Genomic DNA, 18,735 nt, shown 5'->3' on the forward strand with positions numbered 1-18,735 from the left:
GGTTAAGCCGCTGCCTTCGGCTCAGGTCATGATCTCAGGGTCCTAGGATGGATTCCCGCATCGGGCTCTGCTCAGCGGGGAGCCTGCTTCCTTCTCTCTCTCTCTGCCTGCCTGCCTCTCCATCTACTTGTGATTTCTCTCTGTCAAATAAATAAATAAAAAATCTTTAAAAAAAAAAAAACACACACACAGGAGGGGGACACCTGGCTGGCTCAGTCCCAGGGTCCTGGGATCAAGTCCCGCATCGGGCTCCTGGCTCAGTACAGTGTCTAATTCTCCCTCTGCTCCTGCACGCTCTCTCTCTGACATATAAATAATAAATAAAATCTTTTAAACACACAGACACACACAGGAGGGTCCATGTGTCTGAGACACAGTGAGCAAGGGGAGATGAAGGCCTTCTAACTTGGGGCATACTTCATTAGGTAGTTAGGACAGGACTGGCAAGAGGTTGTCTTTTAGATAAGCTCTCTGTTTCCCAGGATGATAAAACAATAGAAGGCCTTTGTCTCCAGGCAATATTCGCGGAGCCTGCGTGTTCTACTATTGCTGATATGTTCCTGAGCCTGTCTGGGTTTTAAATGCTGAGTATCTTGGGCCAAAGGATTTATCAGGGAAGTTGATCTACAAAACCAAATAAACTTTTCATTACTGAAACCTTATGGAAACCACAGCCTGCATGGGCTGCGCATAGCAGAAAATATTCATTTATTTCTAAAATCCTTTTCAAAATTTGTTTTGATTTTTCAAGAGAAAGCTTGTGTAACCTGCAAGGCTGCAAAGTTAAAGAGGAAAAACCACATGCCTGTCTCAATAAATATAGAGAAGCATCTGTATCAAGGGACACAGACTCCTACCTGCAACACAGGGAGCCACCTTCCCTACACAGCATCCACCCGAGGCCCATAGCACCCGTTCTGAATGGTGACGCTGACCATTATTAATTGAAGGATACTTGACCAACCATGCCCTCTTGCTATTAGGCATAACCACGGTGATTCCATATTTCAGAACTTCCGACAGTGCCGCCAGGGGTGTCCCCGTCTGTCCCCACACACCATGGTCACAGTACCACAGACAGTACTCCCGGGCGCATGTTCCTTCCTGCGACCCACCTCACAGCTGGAGCTCTCTCAGCCCTGCTCAGCCACCACTCCCATGTTCGTTCCAACGCTTCTCTTACTTGTTCATTTGTTTTGTTGTTGAGATTCCACCTGTCACACACACACCTGTCCTTCTCTGTGTGATTTAGTTCACTTTACTTCTTTGTTTTAATTTTGACTCTTTTAGAAAAAGACCTCAAAAATAAAAGCAGAGACCACGCATGCTCTCAGCTTGGGGAAGCCTTTGCCTATGCTCAGTGACAGTCGAGTTCGGTGCTTCGAAGACTTCCATAAACACGGTCTATGCTAATTCCGAAAAACAGTGAGCTGTCAAGGTCAGGAAAGCTCCATCCACACCCACGGTCAGGGGTGGTGGGGAGAGACGGAGCCCTTGCCCGCACCGGCACTGCCTCCCTTGCGTCAGCCCAACCTGCCGCGGAGACAGTCAGCCCCCTGCCCGCCGCCAGGTAACCTCTGAGCAGTGTTCTAAACTCACACACACCCACGCAGCATGAACCACACAGAGCAGACACCGCCACGCTTGCCAGAGGTAGGCAGATACCGCGCCATGACGAGAGACCATAGGGTAACTGCTGGAAACAAATGCCCACTGTGCCGCCCTGTCTCCCTATCAAAACCCGCCTGGAACAGACGCGACAGTGACTGAGTGGATCTCCCGAGTACCACACGTTCCTGCCTCCACGGGCAAGTCTGAGCAGCACGTACTCTGCTTTCTCAGGCGCCGGGGCTGGGAGTGCGCGGCTGGCTAGGGACGCAGCAGTGAGCACCCCTGGTGTGACCTGAGCTGCTCTCCTGCCTCGACAGAAACCAGGACCTGGGTCGTCATTGAGGTTGAGGAGGGACACGGTGACTTGTGACACCGAGCCTCCTTTGCGCCCGGCCTGGCCACAATGCTCTCCCGCCAGCATGTGGGGTGGGCCCCTGGGCTGACGCGGCTGGTCCCCACAGCCCCACGAGCAGCCTCCACGGACGAGGGGGGCACTTTACCTTCTTGTGCACAGAAGGGCTTATCACTGGGGATCCAGCCGAGGGTTCCATTGAGATGTCTCACACACAGCCTCTTTGTAGGGCCCTGGAGCGTGAACCCGTCTTGGCAGTGAAACTGGGTGACAGACCTTTCAAGGAAAAGCCCTCCACCGGGTGTCCTGAAGCCATTCTCAGGGACACCGGAAGGTCATCGAACCCTACATTGACAGAGAGAAGAAAAGGAGCCTCTAAATATGTGCTTCCGAGGCTGGGAGCCTTCCTGCATCCGTGACGGACACTGTCACACACCGCCAACACCTAGCCACTCCAATCAGCCCAGAATGTCCGCATTCTGCCGTGTGCCACACTGGCTTCTTGCTTAGAACAGCGCCCGGAGCGTCCTCCATCCCCCGGCCGACCACAGCCCTTCATGGAGGCTCGGGGAGGAGCAGGGGAGAAGGAAGCCACACAGGGAACGACGCCGTGCAAGACGCTGCAGGGGGGTGAGGCGGGAGGGTCAGGGAGGAGGCATGGACTCTGAGCCACCCAGCAGGCCAGACGACATTTCAGGGACAGAACCAAGGATGTAGGACTGGCAGGGCTGGCATTCTCACAGGACAGGCCTGAGCCACCAACACTCGTCTCCTCCCCGGCCCTCAGCCTGGCCCCTCCCGCCAGGCCTCCTCCGGACTTCCCGAGGATCTGGGTACCTTCCAAACCTCCCAGCCACCCATTCTGTGCTCCAACTAGAGCTCAACCGCCACGGGTGCTGAGCTGGGAGCCCTCCAAGGACGAGTCACCTGTTCATCTTTGTGACTCTTTTGCAACTCTTCCCCTGGAAACCGTGAGAATGCTTCCCCGTTTCAAGAAGTATCCAGAGATGAATACAAAGTCAGCTGTGTCACAGCATCTAAGTAAATGCAGCAAAAGTAAATCTTAATAGCATAATTTAGACTTGATTAAAATGCATAAAGACCACAGATGTGGAAGTCGACGCTCTCTCCATCTGATGCCAAAACTGATATTTTCCCCCTCTTGATTAATTCGCTTGGATTACCCAATTATTCCAAAACCCTCTCACTCGGTTTCAGCTCCTACAAAACCGATAACAGTGCTAATGCCTAACATGCTTTCCACTCCAGTTTCAATACTGCTCCATAAATGTGCGACCAACACGACAGAATTACTCCAGACTGCATCCCAACATGGAGGAAAAGAACAGGCCTTCCTATAGAAAACCACCCATCAGAATAACCCGAGGGCCTCGTCTATCAACCAGAGATGGGGCACTCACACCTCATCACTGACATAAACCTCGGGGTTATTAGCTGACGGCATCCCACAAACACGTGGATAAATTACAAAGCTGATTAGTAAGTTGAAAATGGCAGGGGGGGGGGCGCCTGGATGGCCGTTGGTTAAATGTCTGCCTTGGGCTCAGGTCATGATCCTGGTGTCCTGGGATTGAGTCCCACGTCAGGCTCCCTGCTCCACGGGGAGCCTGGCTCTCCCTCTGCCTGCCCCTCCCTGTGCTCGTGCGTGTGCGTGCTCTCTCTCTGATAAATAAAATCTTTAAAAATATTTTGAAAACTACAAAATAATATGTATGTATGTATCAGCTGAAGCTTTTTAACTACACACAATTTACAGAATGTTCTTGCTGGAAGGAATCTTAAAATTCACCCAAAATAATTTCCCTCATTTTATAGCTGAGAAATCTGAGACCAAAAAGTTTAACGGAGTGTGCAGACTCACGCAGCTCTGAATGAGGGGGCCCAGGTCTGCATCTGATCGGGGAGGCCACGGTGCGGCACCCCCAACAATGGGCACCCTGACCAATGAATCTGTACCTCCGGCCACTGCCAAAACTGACCTCCAACACACACATAGGGGTCAAGGCGTTGAATAGAAGGCTCTCCTCTGGGTTAGGATGACAACATGAATTCGTTCCAACAAACTCGCATAGTCTGCCACTCTGTCATTCTTTTCTGACCGTAAGATGCAGGCACATGACCCTTCTGATGCTCTGTCCCTCCATCAGCCACCTCCAAGCATGAAGGGCAAGGCCGGCCTTAAACAGCTTCCTGCCACAGGTCAACAGGGCTGCAGGGTAAAACGAAAACAAGGAGGTGGCAGGGTACACACGCCCTCACTGTCCCACAGGTCCCCACACCCGCGTGTGGACCACTCCTTCCTTTTGCACCTTGCCCTATGCTGTCTACCCTTCCCCAGCTGCCTCTGTCCCAGGGACAGCCGTGGGAACAGGGGCATGTAGGGGCCAGGGAAGCAGGACTGGCATCATGATCAGCTTTGGGGGATGCAGCCTGAGCCCTCCAGGAGGAGCCAGGCCTATGACACGGGCCTGGGCAACCCCAGAAGGCAACGTGGCAGCCGCCAAGGATGGACAACCCAGGGTTCTCCCTGCCAGCACCACGGGAAGCCCAGGTGGCTGCCTGGCCCAAGGACCATGGAACGACTGTGGAAGGAGCACCCCAGCCAGGCAGTGAGTGGCTCTGAGGATGTCACATTTAATCTAGAAAAATGCAGGAATCTGCCACATCTGGGCCCTCTGTCTCCCCGCAGAGCCTCATCCCCAGTACAGACGTCTGGCGCAAGAGAGAAGGAGCCGACCCCCACGGCGGCTACTCCAAGATACACCAGACTCAGGTGAAAGGCATCCCCGAGCACAAGAGGTACCCAACCAGTAACTGGTGTTTGCGTCTGAGCCCAACAGACCTTTGACAGGCAGGCTTTTCTGATCTTATTTGTCCTTCATGAAACACAGGAAATCGGGGTTCCCCGTGTGATCTTTCTCATCACACCCCCAACGTCTGGCCGCCGAGTTCTAAACCCATCCACACAAGAGCTCCAGCACCAGGAGTGCCTGAAAGGGAGGGGAGGGCCTCCCTCGGGGCCTGGTGGTGGAGAGACGGAGGGGAACGTCCCGGGTGCATGCAGGAAAAGGCTGTGTCCCACTTCAGGGAGTCCTGGGGTCCTGCAAGGCTCCCCCATCTCTGGGGGCGGGCAGGCCCTGGGTTGGTGCCGTTCCGCAAATGGGGAGGGCAGCAATTCAGATCCGACCTCAGCGGCACCCCGCAACTGTTCCTTCAGCACGGCTGGCCAGCTGTGATGCTCCGGCCTCGCTACAGCAAGCCAGTGTGCTCCCTATCACCCTCCTCCCGGGAACCCTCACATGCCTGCCTGCCCCACAGCACTTCCCCAGGAGCCCCCACACAGCAGGCCCCCAAACCTCCAGCGTCGCTAGTGATCCATTCACACCACGCAAGGCTCTCAAGATCTTCTGATCAGTAAATGTGGGTGATTATGAGACAATTCCCTGCATAGTTAATTTAAAAAACCACAAAATAGCATACACATCATGATCCTTGTTTTTAACATACAAAAAGCACACGTGTGTGTGGAGAAAGACAGATGCCCCAATAGGACCTGTGTTATTTGGGATTCAGGACTGATGAGCAACTTTTATAGTCTTCTTTATGCATTTCTGTGTTTTCCAAATTCTCTATGATGAACGCTTATAATCAAGAAGCCCACATTATGTTTTAATGAACCCTGGTGGGAAGGGAGTATCGGACTGGGGCGGGTAAGAGCCGGCCCAAGGGGATCTTGGCAAAGTCACTGTCTCAGAGATGGACAGAGTGAAATGGGCTCTCCCGAGGCAGCACATACGAGGACAGGCTCTGTATTGGCGGGTAGTAAATCTACCCAGGTGCCTGCAGACCACATACCTCCCTCGAGTGGTATCCCTAAATCATCTCCCCACTGGGGGAGTGGTGCTGACTCAGCTCCCCGGGCCCCCGCAGGTTTATAGGGAGCGTCCCCCGGCCACGGGCACTGAGATGCCATGGGCGTGATTGACAGGTCTCATTCCGGTATGGGGTCCTGCACGCTGAAAACCGATGGCCGCAGGCGGGGCAGGCACTGGGAGACCACGAGAGCAAAACAGATGGATGCCGGGGATAAAAGTGCTGTCTGGCCGACATCGAGAATAAACCGTTACATCCTATCCGAATTACTAAATTTCTGAAACTGTGTTATAAATATGCTGTCAGTGGGCTTAGCTGGGGAAGAAAGGAGACGGAGAAGAAACCGGGCTAATGGAACACCACCCCTTCCCAAAACAAACATCAATCTCTCTGATCTCAGCAACACACTACCTTGGAGGATGAAGGGAAATGCTACACATGATGCAGGCTGTTCTGCTCAGCCTGGGGTTGCTAATGAGCAGCTTTGCTTTCAAAAAAATCACACTCACTAAAGGGCATCGAAAGACACCCCGTTCATCACAGATTTCCACCCTCACCCACAGCGTGAAATGTTGCCTTACTGTATTACCGCAGGGATGGTGGGGGTTTGTGAACAGTCCGGGTGGGAACACAGTAATTTCAGATGAACGCAAAGGGGGAAAAAATGCAGCAGGTGTTTGTTGACTCAGAAAGAGCTCGGGGTTTGTTATTATTTTTCTTGCAAAATTTTATAAGCTCCCCAAACCTCTACGATACAGAAGCGAACTAGGCTTTCCTTCCTAGTGCCAAGATGCAGTCCATACTGTTGTCATAGGCCAGACCCCAGAACAAAGTGGGAGGAACTGCACTGAGGATGGGGGTGAACCTAAGGCTTGCACTGTTCCTCAGTGACCGTTGCTAAAACAGCAGCATCTGGGGTCTGGGATTCCGCATCTGGCTAATCTTCCCCCGGCTCACATCACCTGCTCCTTCCACCTCCTTGCTAGTATTCCAAAGACAAGCTGCAGGTGCTTCCCCTACCTGAACGGCATTATTAATTAGAGCTACCAGGCTGAGCAGGCATCCCGTGCTTCATGAACATGGTGACTGGTTCGGGTTGGGAATGCCAGTGCTCAGAATATTTCACTCTGGCCAACCCGAAAACACAGCAGGACTATGCTTACATTTCAGGGTTCTTGGGCGCTACAGGCCCCAAAAGCCCTAGCTGGAGCTGCCTGCAAATGAGGTCATCATGATCTCAAAGTTGGAGAGGAAGAAAATGAAGCAGCTGCTGTTTAATTTGTTTATGGAGCCTACAATTGGTCTCATTAGCTGGCAAATAGGACAGGCTGGGCAGGAAAGAAGCTCTGGCCTCAAGTCTGCATGCGGAAAACCAATCCACATGCAATCACTCATGGGGCTTAGGGTTGGTGTACCCAGTGGCAGCTACCTGTTCTAGCACCTCAGGGACACGTCTCCTTCAGCAAATTGCATCAGCTTCCAGAGCCTTGTTACTATCTGTAAAAAAGAGAGATCTGGAATTACCTTGCCTGTCTTGAACCTCTGGGGGTGGCAAGGGGAGCAAAGACCCCTAACTTCTCTGAAAACTCTGAAAGGCTATCCGAATGTAATTTGAGAAGGACCTGGACTGGTAAACTGAGGTCCCAGAGCAGTACGGCTAGATGCCTGGGCCCCCAATCACCCTGGTCTGCTCCCCATGTCCCCGGTCCCCGTGTCCCCAGGCGGCTGGAGAGAGGCGGGATGACAGTGTTTCCAGGATCACTGCAACTCAGAAGCACGGTATGTTACCCAGAGGCAGGCGGTGGTAGCCTGCTGACGAGGTCGAGGACCGCGGGGCCGGCCGGCGGGGGACGGGAGGATCTAGCTGAGATGGGGGCAGGCTGAGGTCTGGAAGGAGGAAAGCCCAGGCGACAGTGGCAGTGCGTGGGGGCAAGAAAGAATCTGCCTGTCCCGCCCCCCCACCCCACCCCCACCGCTATTCCTCCAGATCCCCTGAGTAGCACGTCTCTTTCTTACCCATGGTGGCCCTCAAACAGCGCCCACAAGCCGGATGACTCAGGTTGGAGATGGGCCACGGCAGAAACACCAGTCACGTGACCAGGGGTTGGTGCTTCAGTGAACCAAGCCGGCCCTCGGTGGAGGAGGGGGTGTTACAGCTGCAGCTCACCCATGTGGTCCGTGACGCAATCAACCGTTCGGAGGAGAAGCTCCCTGCCACCTCAGAGGCCCATGCGCACACTCGAGGGCACTTCCCTGCCGGGATGCATGCGGACACCCGGAAGATGAGGCTCCCGAGGACATGCGCTCCGCATCTGGGACTCTCCCTGCCATCACCCTGCCTGTGTGCTATCTAACTGACCTGTACTTACCATCAGCTGTAATCCCATCAGCTCCCCCGGGAGCCGCGGTCGTTACGGAACCTGAGGAGTGGGGGACTCCCAAACCCACAGCCAGCCTGTCAGGGCACGGACCTGGCGGCCCCCCATCGCGGGTGGCCCAGGTTTGGGGTAGGAGGACGGATAGGCGAACTAGACGGCAAACCCTGGGACCGAGCTGTTGCTCCATCGCTCCACCCTGTGACAATGAGGTCACTAACCTTCCTCTGCCCAAAGCTCAGTCTCCACATGGAGGACCACACGGAGCCACGAGGGAGGAGCAGAGTGTCCCCCTGGAACCTGGGTGGGTATTCAACAGACAGCCGCTCCACGCTGGGTAGAAACTGCCGGGCAGACATCTACATGTGGGGAGGTGCTACAGAACCTTACAGCAAGTCTTTCCCCAGGGGCTTATCAAGATCCCCCTCAGACGGACAGCAAGGCCCAGGCAGGGGGCTATGGGACCACCACTCATCTCATGTCTTCTGTGTTGGGGGTGACAGGTAAGACTCATTTGGAAAAAGTGTCTGATGCTGTATGTAGGTGTGTCTTAGAAAACAGATGTGTGTGCCAGCTCCCCAGCTCCTATGGACCCAAGAGTTCGGGTGGGAGGTCCAAGCCTGGAGAGGGATAGGCTGCTCACCAGAAGTCAGTTCTGGGTCTGAATGCAGGGCTGTGCAGCCTGGGGCCCCTCCCCACACAACCCCCCCCCCCAGGCCTTGAACCCTGGCACAGGGCTGGGCTCAGAGGGCAATTCAGCCACTTTGTCAGGACAGGTGGTTCCCTCTTCACCCTGAAGCTGTTCATCTTTCTGGAGGAGGAGGAGGGCCTCCATTGTCTCCCTGGGGGGAGGGATGAAGACAGTGGCCTGGAGGGGGCTGTTTTTGCAGAGGTGGGAAAGCTGTGGGAGGGGTGTTGGTCTGGATTTATGCTTTCCCCAAAACCCCAACTTTGGGCCTGCTTCCTCTTTCCTGTTCTCTGCAGCACCTGGTACCCTCGAATTTAGGTTGGGCTGAAGAGTGAAGAAGGTGTGAGCAAAGCACATGCCATGGGGGATGGCTCACCCCAAGGCCCAGGCCTCTAGCACCTTGGTCTGATTGCTCCTGCAGGTGTTCCTGCCCCTCGCCTGCCGCAGCTTCTGCAAGCCCTCACGCTGCTCTTCGTGGCTCAGCCAACTCCTCAGTCCACCCTCTGCTTTTAAAAAACTTAGAGACTGTTTCTGCATGGTCACTTCTCTTGTTTTCAAGTGTTGTTGGGGATTTGTGTGTTTTCTTATTCCTTAATTCTCATTTTAGTAGAGTTTTGGGAAAGGAAAAAAAAAAAAAACTCTCCACGTGTTAAATCTGTCGGGTTTAGCAAAAAGCCCTAATTTCATTTTATCTTCTTGCAGAGTTATTTTTTTCTTGCATGGATGATAGTACAAGACATGTTCTGAGTGGTTTATGTGTGCAATCCCGCTGAATCCTCACACTCAACCTGGCAGGAGGTGCTGGTACTGTGGCCAACAGTTCTGCAGACACAAACTGCCACAACTGGTGACGAGCGGCAGGTCTGGGTCCTCCCACAGCAACTTCGCGTCACGGAGCATTGCAGAATAACTCAGACCAGTGCCCAAGAAGCGAATGCTCAACTCTCGGATCCAAACTACAGCCTTAAAAACAACTCCGGACCTCTGGCTGATGGACAGATACTAAGAAACCATGTGGGTTCAATGGGCCAGGAAGGCTGATGTTCAAGAACGCAGATGCCTGGAAGTTGTTATAGGGGCCAGCAGCAGGTGACATGTGATTTTTGCAAGACCTCACCAAGGTCATTTAATCCCGGTGGCGCTTGCTGGAATCCAGGTAGTATGTGTGAATATAGATGTGTCTTTTACATACATACTGTACCATTTCCTGCAGGAACATGGGTCTGTCATCAGGAATACAACAGGCTGTGCTGAGGGAGCCCAGGATTTCACGAGCCACATCCGATGTATCTTATGGCTGCTTGTAGCGTCCCCAACAAGCCCCCGCCCCCCCCCCCACAGCTGCCTGCCTCCCATCGTACCCGGCACCTGACCAGGAGGAGCCATGCTCAGAGACAGGGGAACCTGTCCCTCCATCACCAAGACTCATTTCTCTGCAGCGACCAGGCTGGGATTTCATGAAGCAAGATGCAAGCGGGCAACAGCCAGTAGGGTACAGGAGGTGGACAGCCCCTTGGGGGCTCATGAAGTGTGCTCTGGCTGCCTCATCCGAGACTTTACCACTGTCTTCAGTACACCCTGGACGGTGTCCTTCAGTGTGTGTGGGCGGTGATCTCTCTGGGAAGATGGGGAGGGCACACGCGCTCCCAGCTGGGACAGGGCATCTCAGGATCCTTGCCGGAGCCTGTTGCGGAAGCAGATGGCATCTTCCCAGCACGGCTGGGGGAGGCGCACACAGTCCTGTGAGTGGTGGCCCCGTGCAGCTTGAGCCAGCCAGGCAAGCTGTGTTAGCTCAGCCCCGAGAACCTCATCTCTGCCTCGCGCCAACCAACAGGGCCTCGGAAGTCAGCAAGGGCTTCGGGGCAGCCAGTGTGGATGACTGCCATCCCCAGGCCACGTTGCTCTTGCTCGGCCCCAGCCATGGAGTACGCAGGTTCACCTGTGGTTTTACAGCAAAGGACAGAGCGTGGCTGGTACACAAGATTGCAAAGAATAAAGAAAAAACTGAAAACTTGTGTTTGGGGCCCAGGGGACGATTACACAGGCAGGAGCAGGTCTCCTCGTGGCACTGGGAAGCCCCCTGTAGGGTCCAGAGCTAGAGCTGAGTGCTTGCTACTGTTTCCCGTCAGGGGTGGGTAGTACAGGCTCCTCTGAGTGGCTGGGATCCAAGACAAGCATGACCACGGTGTTGGTATTGGAACAGGTGGCCTGAGGGAGGGGCTGTCTCAGGGGACCTGCTGCATGGGATGCATGCGCCTTTGTTTCTCATGGTGCCTAGTCTGGGAGGGAGTGAAAGGCAGACACTCCAACACATGGCGTCATCCGTGATGCTCCCTTTGCTGTCAGAGAACCTACCGCATTTTCTCCCTGGTTGTGCTTTTTGAATGTCTTTGTTTAAAATTAAAATTTGATGAGAACTGGCAGCACCTATGGAAAGAATGAAGACACTTGGGAGCACTTGGAAGGCACGTTAAGCAGGTGTGAGAGGGCAGGCCTGCAGAGTTTCCCGTCGGAAAACTTTCAGCTCCTAAACATGAAGGGAGAACAGTGATCTGTGGCTGGTGCTTCAGGCAGAGATCTAGCCACTCAAGTTTTGGAATGCCCGTGGCTTTCCCACTGCGGGTACACTTTTACTCTGGTGGTCCTAGAGAAACCACACAACCTCCCAGCTGGGAGTGTGCTTGAGTCGAGCAGGCACAATAACAAGGCAGGTGTGGGTAGCTTTTCCAAAGAAAGACGGAAAGAGAGTTGTAGTGGCTGCAGAGAGGAGGAGTCCCTCTTCTCTGCCTTTTGTCCATCTGTCTATCCATCTATGCCCATCTTTCCATTTTTCCATCGACAACCCATCCATAGTCCACCACCGACCATCCATCTGTCTGTCCATTTGTCTATGCCCATCTTTCCATCTATGCCCTTCTTTCCATCATTCCATCGACCATCCATCTATCCACCCGTCCATCTGCCTACCGACCATCCTTCAACCATCCGTCCATCATCTCTTCACTGACCATCCCTCTGTCTATGCCATCCATCTTTCTGCCCGTCCACCGATCATCCATGCATCTGTCCATCCACCATCCATCCATAATCCATCCACTGACCATCATCCATCTATGCCCGACCATCCATCCACCATCCATTCACCCACTGACCATCCGTCCATAATCCATGCACTGACCATCCATCTGTCCCATCAGCTGTGCATCCATCCATCCATCCATACCAGTCTGTCCACCCATCTGTCCATCCACGACATCCATCCATCCATCACTAAGTCTGCTTCTGCTGGGCCCTTTCTGGCATAAAAGGCCTGAGGAGTGAACCCAGGGGAGCCTGAGGGGCGTGGGGCAGGGGCATGCATGGAACATAAGGCTGCAGGGCACAGAAAGCAAAAAGGGGAGAGATGCTGCCCCAGGAAAAGGTGATTTCTCGCAAAGGTGTTTCTGGTTTCTTGGAATGAGACTATAAATCACCAAGTCAGAACAGATAACCCATGGTTTTTCGTATGAGACTAAGAGAGCTGGGGGTAGAGTTTGTTGATAACCCCAAATTCTGTTTCCATGTGTTCCAGCCTGCCCCCGATCAAAACAGAAAGTTGGGCCTAACCCCCTTCTGCCCCCATACCCATGGGTAAGGCTCCAAATGGAAGTGAAATTCGCCCCAGACAGGGTGGTGGGCTGAACGTACATAGGAGGCATCCACAGAGGGAGACCCGAGAGCCAGGGCATGAGCCAAAGGTCACAGCTGAACTCAGCACCCAGCTCCTGCTTTCCTGGCACAACCCAGGTACACAGGGATTTGGAGACCCCGAGCTTGGAGCGTGTACTCATGCTCATGAGACCAAAGCCAAAATCCACAGAGGACTGGAACAGCAGACCCCTCTATGGCCAGGACATGCCGCGTTCTGACCGAATGGCGGAATGGTGGTGCAGTCGCAGGAGTCAGCGGGTCGACCAGCCAGGGCAATGGGGCGGGCACCAGAGGGTTAGCTGCTGGCGCAAGCTCAGTGGCACAGAATAAGTCGGGTTCGCACCAGGAACCAGGGCACGAGGAAAGGGTGGGGACTTGGCCCACGGGTGCCGAGTGGTGGGCAGCAGCAGCACTGAGCCCTTCTCTGACTCGCGCCCTGCCTCTGACGGCGGTGGTTAGCCAAAGCGAAAACACACAGGTCCACGCCAAGCAGAGGAGTCCCTGGCGTGTCCCCCCGCGGTTGACGGACTATTTAGGAACAGAGTGGGTGAATTCTCTCAGAAGGACTCCCAGCTGCGCCCTGAGCACTGAGAGGCTAGCTCAGGAGGGCTGGTGGTGGTTGTGGTCCTGACTCTGCCACATCCCTGTGACCACACACAAGTCATGGGACATCAAGATCACCGTGCCTCATCCCTACAGCACAGGACATGCGGGCACGAAGGAAGGACGAAGTGCAATGCTGGGCCCAAGAGCCCTCATAAATCCAAAGTCCAACAACCGGGGCGCGGCGGTGGGGAGGTCTTGTAAGAGTCATTGGGCTGCCGTTGTCACATCCAGGAGCAGAAGAAAATGGCAGAGCTCCTTAAAATTTTTAGAAGAACTCTCATTACTGATGACAGATGACACTACACCTGCTGTGTCCCGACCCCATTGTGACCCCATCCCATCCTGACCCCGTCCCAACCCCATCCTGACCCCATCCCGAACCTTTCCTGACCCCATCCTGACCCATTTTTGACCCCATCCCGACCCTTCCCAACCCTGTCCCATCCCAATCCCACCCCGACTCCAATCCATCTTGGGGGGAAAGGTTGCCTCTGTGGCCAAAGAGAAGGGTGGCAGCGGCTGCGAACCAGCCGCTGTCTGGTGCTTCCTCAGAGCCAGACCACAACTCACCCCTCAAGAAGACACAGTTCCGGCAAACAGGAGCTTCCAAGTGAGTAGCAGGCGTGTTAACATAGGATCTCACGGAGTCTTTATGTGTATAGCCAGCTCCCTGGGACAGTCACACAGGGGTCCCAGCCTGGGTACCAGGCCAGGAGAAGGCACACTCCTCGTGTCCTGACGCTGGCCTGGAACCCCCATCTGCCTCTTCCCGCATGCGTGGGGGCTGCCCCCTGCCATCAAGGACCCTGTGCCCCCCACAGAGTGGGCAGAGTGCGGCCGGGTCACACAGTCAGGAAGGATGCTTGCTCTTCTTTCCTTGGTGAAATTGGGACAAGCTCAACCTGTAGTTCACAGGAAAATGCACACGTCGACAAAGCTTCATGTACATTTTGAGTTGTTTTCTCTAGAAATCTGTAGAACCTTTGTAACCTGCAAAATTCATCTCATCGTCACTGTGAACATGTTTCTATTAGAGTCAGGTCTTCTCTGAATTTTCTTTCATGGCTCCATTTGATCCATTGATAGTATTATTTAGGAATCCTCTTATTTTGGGAAGTTGTTTATTGATTTTTTTTTTTTTTTTTACTAAAATCTGGCATGCGGGAGGGTGGGGAAGATAGGAGAGAGGGAACTTAGAATAGCAGCTTTCAGCCCCATCCTGGTCGGGGACAACCAACGGAAGCAGGCACTCAGGCTCCTTCCCCCGCGATAGAATGAAGGCAGAGGACTTCACAGGCCCATCTCAACTGGGTAGAGGGAGGACTGATGCCGGGGACTGTGCTGACCTGGGGGCAGGTGCGCCGTGATGAGAACAGCGTGTGCAGTCCCACTGTGCCACAGGGCTCTGCTGCGGCCCATCGCTGCCTCTTCACTTCGTCACGTGGAGGTGGTGTTCCAACCCTGCACTCCAAGTGCTGGTGAGTCGTCTGGGGAGGGAAACCCAGATGTCCTCAGGGTGGCAGGCACAGTAAGCTGGGTTGGAGCTCCTCTTCCCAGAGGCTCTGCCCCGTGGCCACCAGGCGTCCTGCTGGCATCCAGGGCGTGAGTCTGTCACTGGTGAACGCTTGGGAGTGTGTGTGAGGTCCCCCGTCAAAGCTGCCTGCTACTGCCCTACCCGGAGTCTCAGCCTTGTGCTCCTGCCCATCCCCAGCCTGTCTCCTCTCCCTGCACACCCTGGACTCCCTGGCCCACCGCCCTCAGCTGCCTTACGTGGCCACGTTGGCTCCCTTTACGCCGCATGGCAGCCGAGAGCCCCACCATCACTGCAGCATTTCCCTTCCGTGGCCGACGTGAGCTGGCAATGCCAAGGGACCAGGGTCTCCGACAGATGCAAGGTGGTAGTGCCCTCAGCCGTGTCTCCTCAGGGCCCTTCCCCAGCAAGGAGACCTGTCCACTCCCCTGGCTGTCGTGGCAGGTGGTGCCTTCATCTCCAGACCTCCTTCCCTCTCTTGGCCTTCCTGGGGCTGCGTTCCTTGGCCCTGGGGACAGGCCAGAGTGCAGGGAGCATGATTATTAGGGAATGAAAATACATCCTCTTAATACTTTCAAATTATCAGTCCCATTGCACAAACATAAATGAAACATGGTCTGTGTCCATGGAAATCCTGCTCCAGTCAAGGAGAGAGATTCACAGCCAGAGAGTCACAACATGTGAGACACACACAGCTCCATCATGGCCCTGCATTCCTCCCACACGTGTGCACATACACACGCACATGTACATCCAGGCCTCACACTCCTGACCACACACGTGCACACACAAACCACACGTGCACAGACACACCCAAGCCCCACACTCCTGACCATGTGTGCACACACGCACATACATACCCAGGGCCTGCACTCTCGACTGCACATACACAAACACACACAGACGCCCTGGACTCATGACCACACATATGCACACACACACACCCAAGCCCCACACTCCTGACCATGCATGCACACAACATGCACACACACACACCCAGGCCCTGTACTCCTGACTGCACACACATGCACACACACACCCAGGCCATGCACTCTTGACTGCACACACCCATGCACACACACCAAGGCCCCATACTCGTAACCGCACACACGGAGGCACGCACACACACACACACGCACACACACACAACAGGTCTCGCAATCCTGACCACAAACACATGCACATGCACGCATAGGCCCTACACTCCGGACAGCACACGGACACACACACACACACCTAGACCCTGCACTCCAGAACACACACACACACAGACACACACATACACTCAGGCCCCGCACTCCTGACCTCACGCACACACATGCACACACACCCAGGTCCTGCACTCCAGACCGCACATGCACACACACCCAGTCCTGGCACTCCTGACCACATGCACCCACACATACACGCACGCATCCCTGGCCATCTACCTTCCTAACTGCCTGCCTTACAGCATCTCCCAGCTTCTATCTTGCATCAGTTATTTGCCTACAGATTTTAGCTTCTAATAAGGAAGGAGCCTCACCTGTTCTGTGGCATGTCCTAGGTTTATTAATTTAAAAGAAACATGCTAAGTCCTTCCTGTGTCCCAAGCTCTGTACCTGAGACCGAAGTTATAAAGATAAATGGAACAGTGAATTCTTAGAAGCTCCCAGTCCAGATAATGTTCAATGCAGAATCCAAGAGGTCTTAGATTAGAAAGAATTATCTTTTATTTCCGCTCGTCCCCTGGTGAAGAGCAGCGTTCCCTCTCCTCGGGAAGGCAGAAGTGATGCTAGAAGTCCCTGCGACTTTGTCGGCAGCAGAAGTCATGGGTATATTCATACCATTTGTTGTTCTCAAAATATCATCTATGCACATCTTTCCTGTGAAATTAGGGCACTCATTAGACCCAGTGGTAAATCTCATTTCTTGATGTGTTAATAAAGACTCACACACGTCATGTCACAGATCAGTTCTTACAAATATTTTAATAACCCTATGTCTCTGCGTTTTATGTTATACGTAAGAATGTTCTGGGGGCACCTGGCTAGCTCATTAGGTGACTGCCTTCAGCTCGGGTCATGATCCTGCAGTCCCAGAATTGAGTCCTGCGTCAGGCTCCCTGTTCAGCAGGGAGTCTGCTTCTCCCTTTGACACTCCCCTTTCTCATGTTCTCTCTCTCTCTCTCAAATAAATAAAAGAAATCTTAAAAAAAAGAAAATTTCTATCAATGGGTCCACCACCTTCAGCAGAACGCCACAGGGAAGGACCCACAGCACAGAAGGATTTAGAATGCCTGGTCTGGTTGGATCGACAGACACACACTAAATAATTACAGCAGCTCAGCAGGCATGGCAGGGGACGTGAGCGTGGCGTTCGGAGGCACCGAGTGCAAGTCTCTGCCCTGCACAGGGAAGTCGGAGGTCTTCCCAGAAGACACAAGGGAGCTGGGACCGGACGAAGTCAGTGCGTATAGCCATAGACCCAGGCAGGGTTCTGAGTACCTCATGTATCATATCTCTGAACCCTCCTATCAGCCCTGGAAAGCAAGCACCTTATCATTCCTCTGACAGAGTAGGACACTGCAGCCCTGAGGGGCTCACTGACTGGCCCCAACGCACACAGCAAAAATGGGCTGATCTCAGGGTTGAAGACAGGTTGTACGCTCTGGTGTTTGGCTTCTCTCGGCCGTGCGTGCTCTGCCCCCAAGATGCAGGAGGCAGTCTCAGGCTGGGGCCCGAGTGGGTGCCCGTGGCTGGTAGGCAGCTGGAGGGTCCCTGCTCTTTGGTGGGGAGGGCAGCTGCTGACTCGAGTCTGGGGAGAGGTGAGGCAGAGTGAGGGTGCTCATTGGTCTGGAGGCCACACCCTGTCCCCCTCCCGCCTCTAAGAAAGGGACCAGTGGCCCCACTCTCCTCTGTGCCACGGGACCCCCACAAGGCGGGGGCAGAGAAAGGAGCTGGACTTGACTCCTGTGGAATGCCACATACAGGTTTTAAGGACAAAATCAAACTCCTAGAAAAAGTGTTAACGAGAAAACACTCTTGTCCACACGAAGGGCAGAAGGAAGCGTGTCAGGGGCTGGTGGTGCTTGGGTGCCGTGCTCGTGCCTGCACGATGGTTCCTGAGTCCTGCCGTGGCCCAGACCGCTGCACCTGCGTACACACAGCCCTTGTGGGTCTCAGCGATAATCACAGATGGTCAGGCAGTCTCCAAGCTGAGAAGCAGCATGTGAAGAACTAGGACACACCACAGGAAGAGAACTATAACCAGTCATAGCCCCAGAGAGAGGAGGAGATAGCAAATCCACACAACAAGAGAACATATCCATGCAACAAGAGCAGAACACTATTCTAGAATAAAACTGATTATATAAAAAAGAAGCGTTCCTAATAATTAAATTACGGCAGATAGAAAAAAACTCGACAAAAAAAAAAAATGGAAAAAAGTTATGGCAATCTCTCAGAAAAGGGAACAAAAAGTCCAAGAGATGGAACGTTGGGGAGAAAAGATAAGAACATTACAGGGTCAGTCTGGGAGTTTCAGTGCCCTGCTGACGTGAAATTCAGGAAGAAGAGGGGACGAAGAGGGGAGTTGTTACAACCGCAGCACAGAAAGGGAGGGGCAGAAGTGAGGGGCACAGCCCCCACGCCTGCTGAGCAAGAGACAGGTAACCAAACAGACCCCCAGACCACGCACGGTACTGGGAAATCTCAGGAAACCAGATATAAAGGGAAAACATGAGGCTTCTGGTGGCAGGAGGGCAGGTACACAGGAAGACTGAGAACCAGAATGACCCCAGATTCCTCAGCAACAGTTCCAGGAGGCAGAACCTCCGGGGCGATTCCTCCAAAACTCTATCAGTCACATTTGAGGTGAGGAGGGAAGACATTCAACAGTCAAATCCCAAAATAGTTACCCCTCAAACCCCCTGATTCTGGGAGCTCCTAAAACATCTGTCCCCACCAAACTCAGGGCTCATCTGAGAAATGGGAAGACAGACTCAGAA

General features: G+C 53.8%; 1 protein-coding gene across 1 annotated transcript in view; it reads right to left on the minus strand.

Moving 5' to 3' along the window:
• The window catches only part of LOC309857430 (uncharacterized protein), a gene marked incomplete at its 5' end in the record, with an annotated part of 35,887 nt that extends 34,214 nt beyond the window's left edge, over positions 1-1,673 (minus strand). The window contains one exon of the mRNA XM_082750142.1: positions 1,610-1,673. Within this exon, the coding sequence (XP_082606268.1) occupies positions 1,610-1,673 (64 nt within the window). The remainder of the gene's footprint in view (positions 1-1,609) is intronic.
• Positions 1,674-18,735: the final 17,062 nt, after the last annotated feature.

The sequence above is a fragment of the Mustela nivalis genome (genome assembly GCF_964662115.1).
Source record: "Mustela nivalis genome assembly, contig: HAP1_SCAFFOLD_700, whole genome shotgun sequence".
NCBI classification, from domain to species: domain Eukaryota; kingdom Metazoa; phylum Chordata; class Mammalia; order Carnivora; family Mustelidae; genus Mustela; species Mustela nivalis.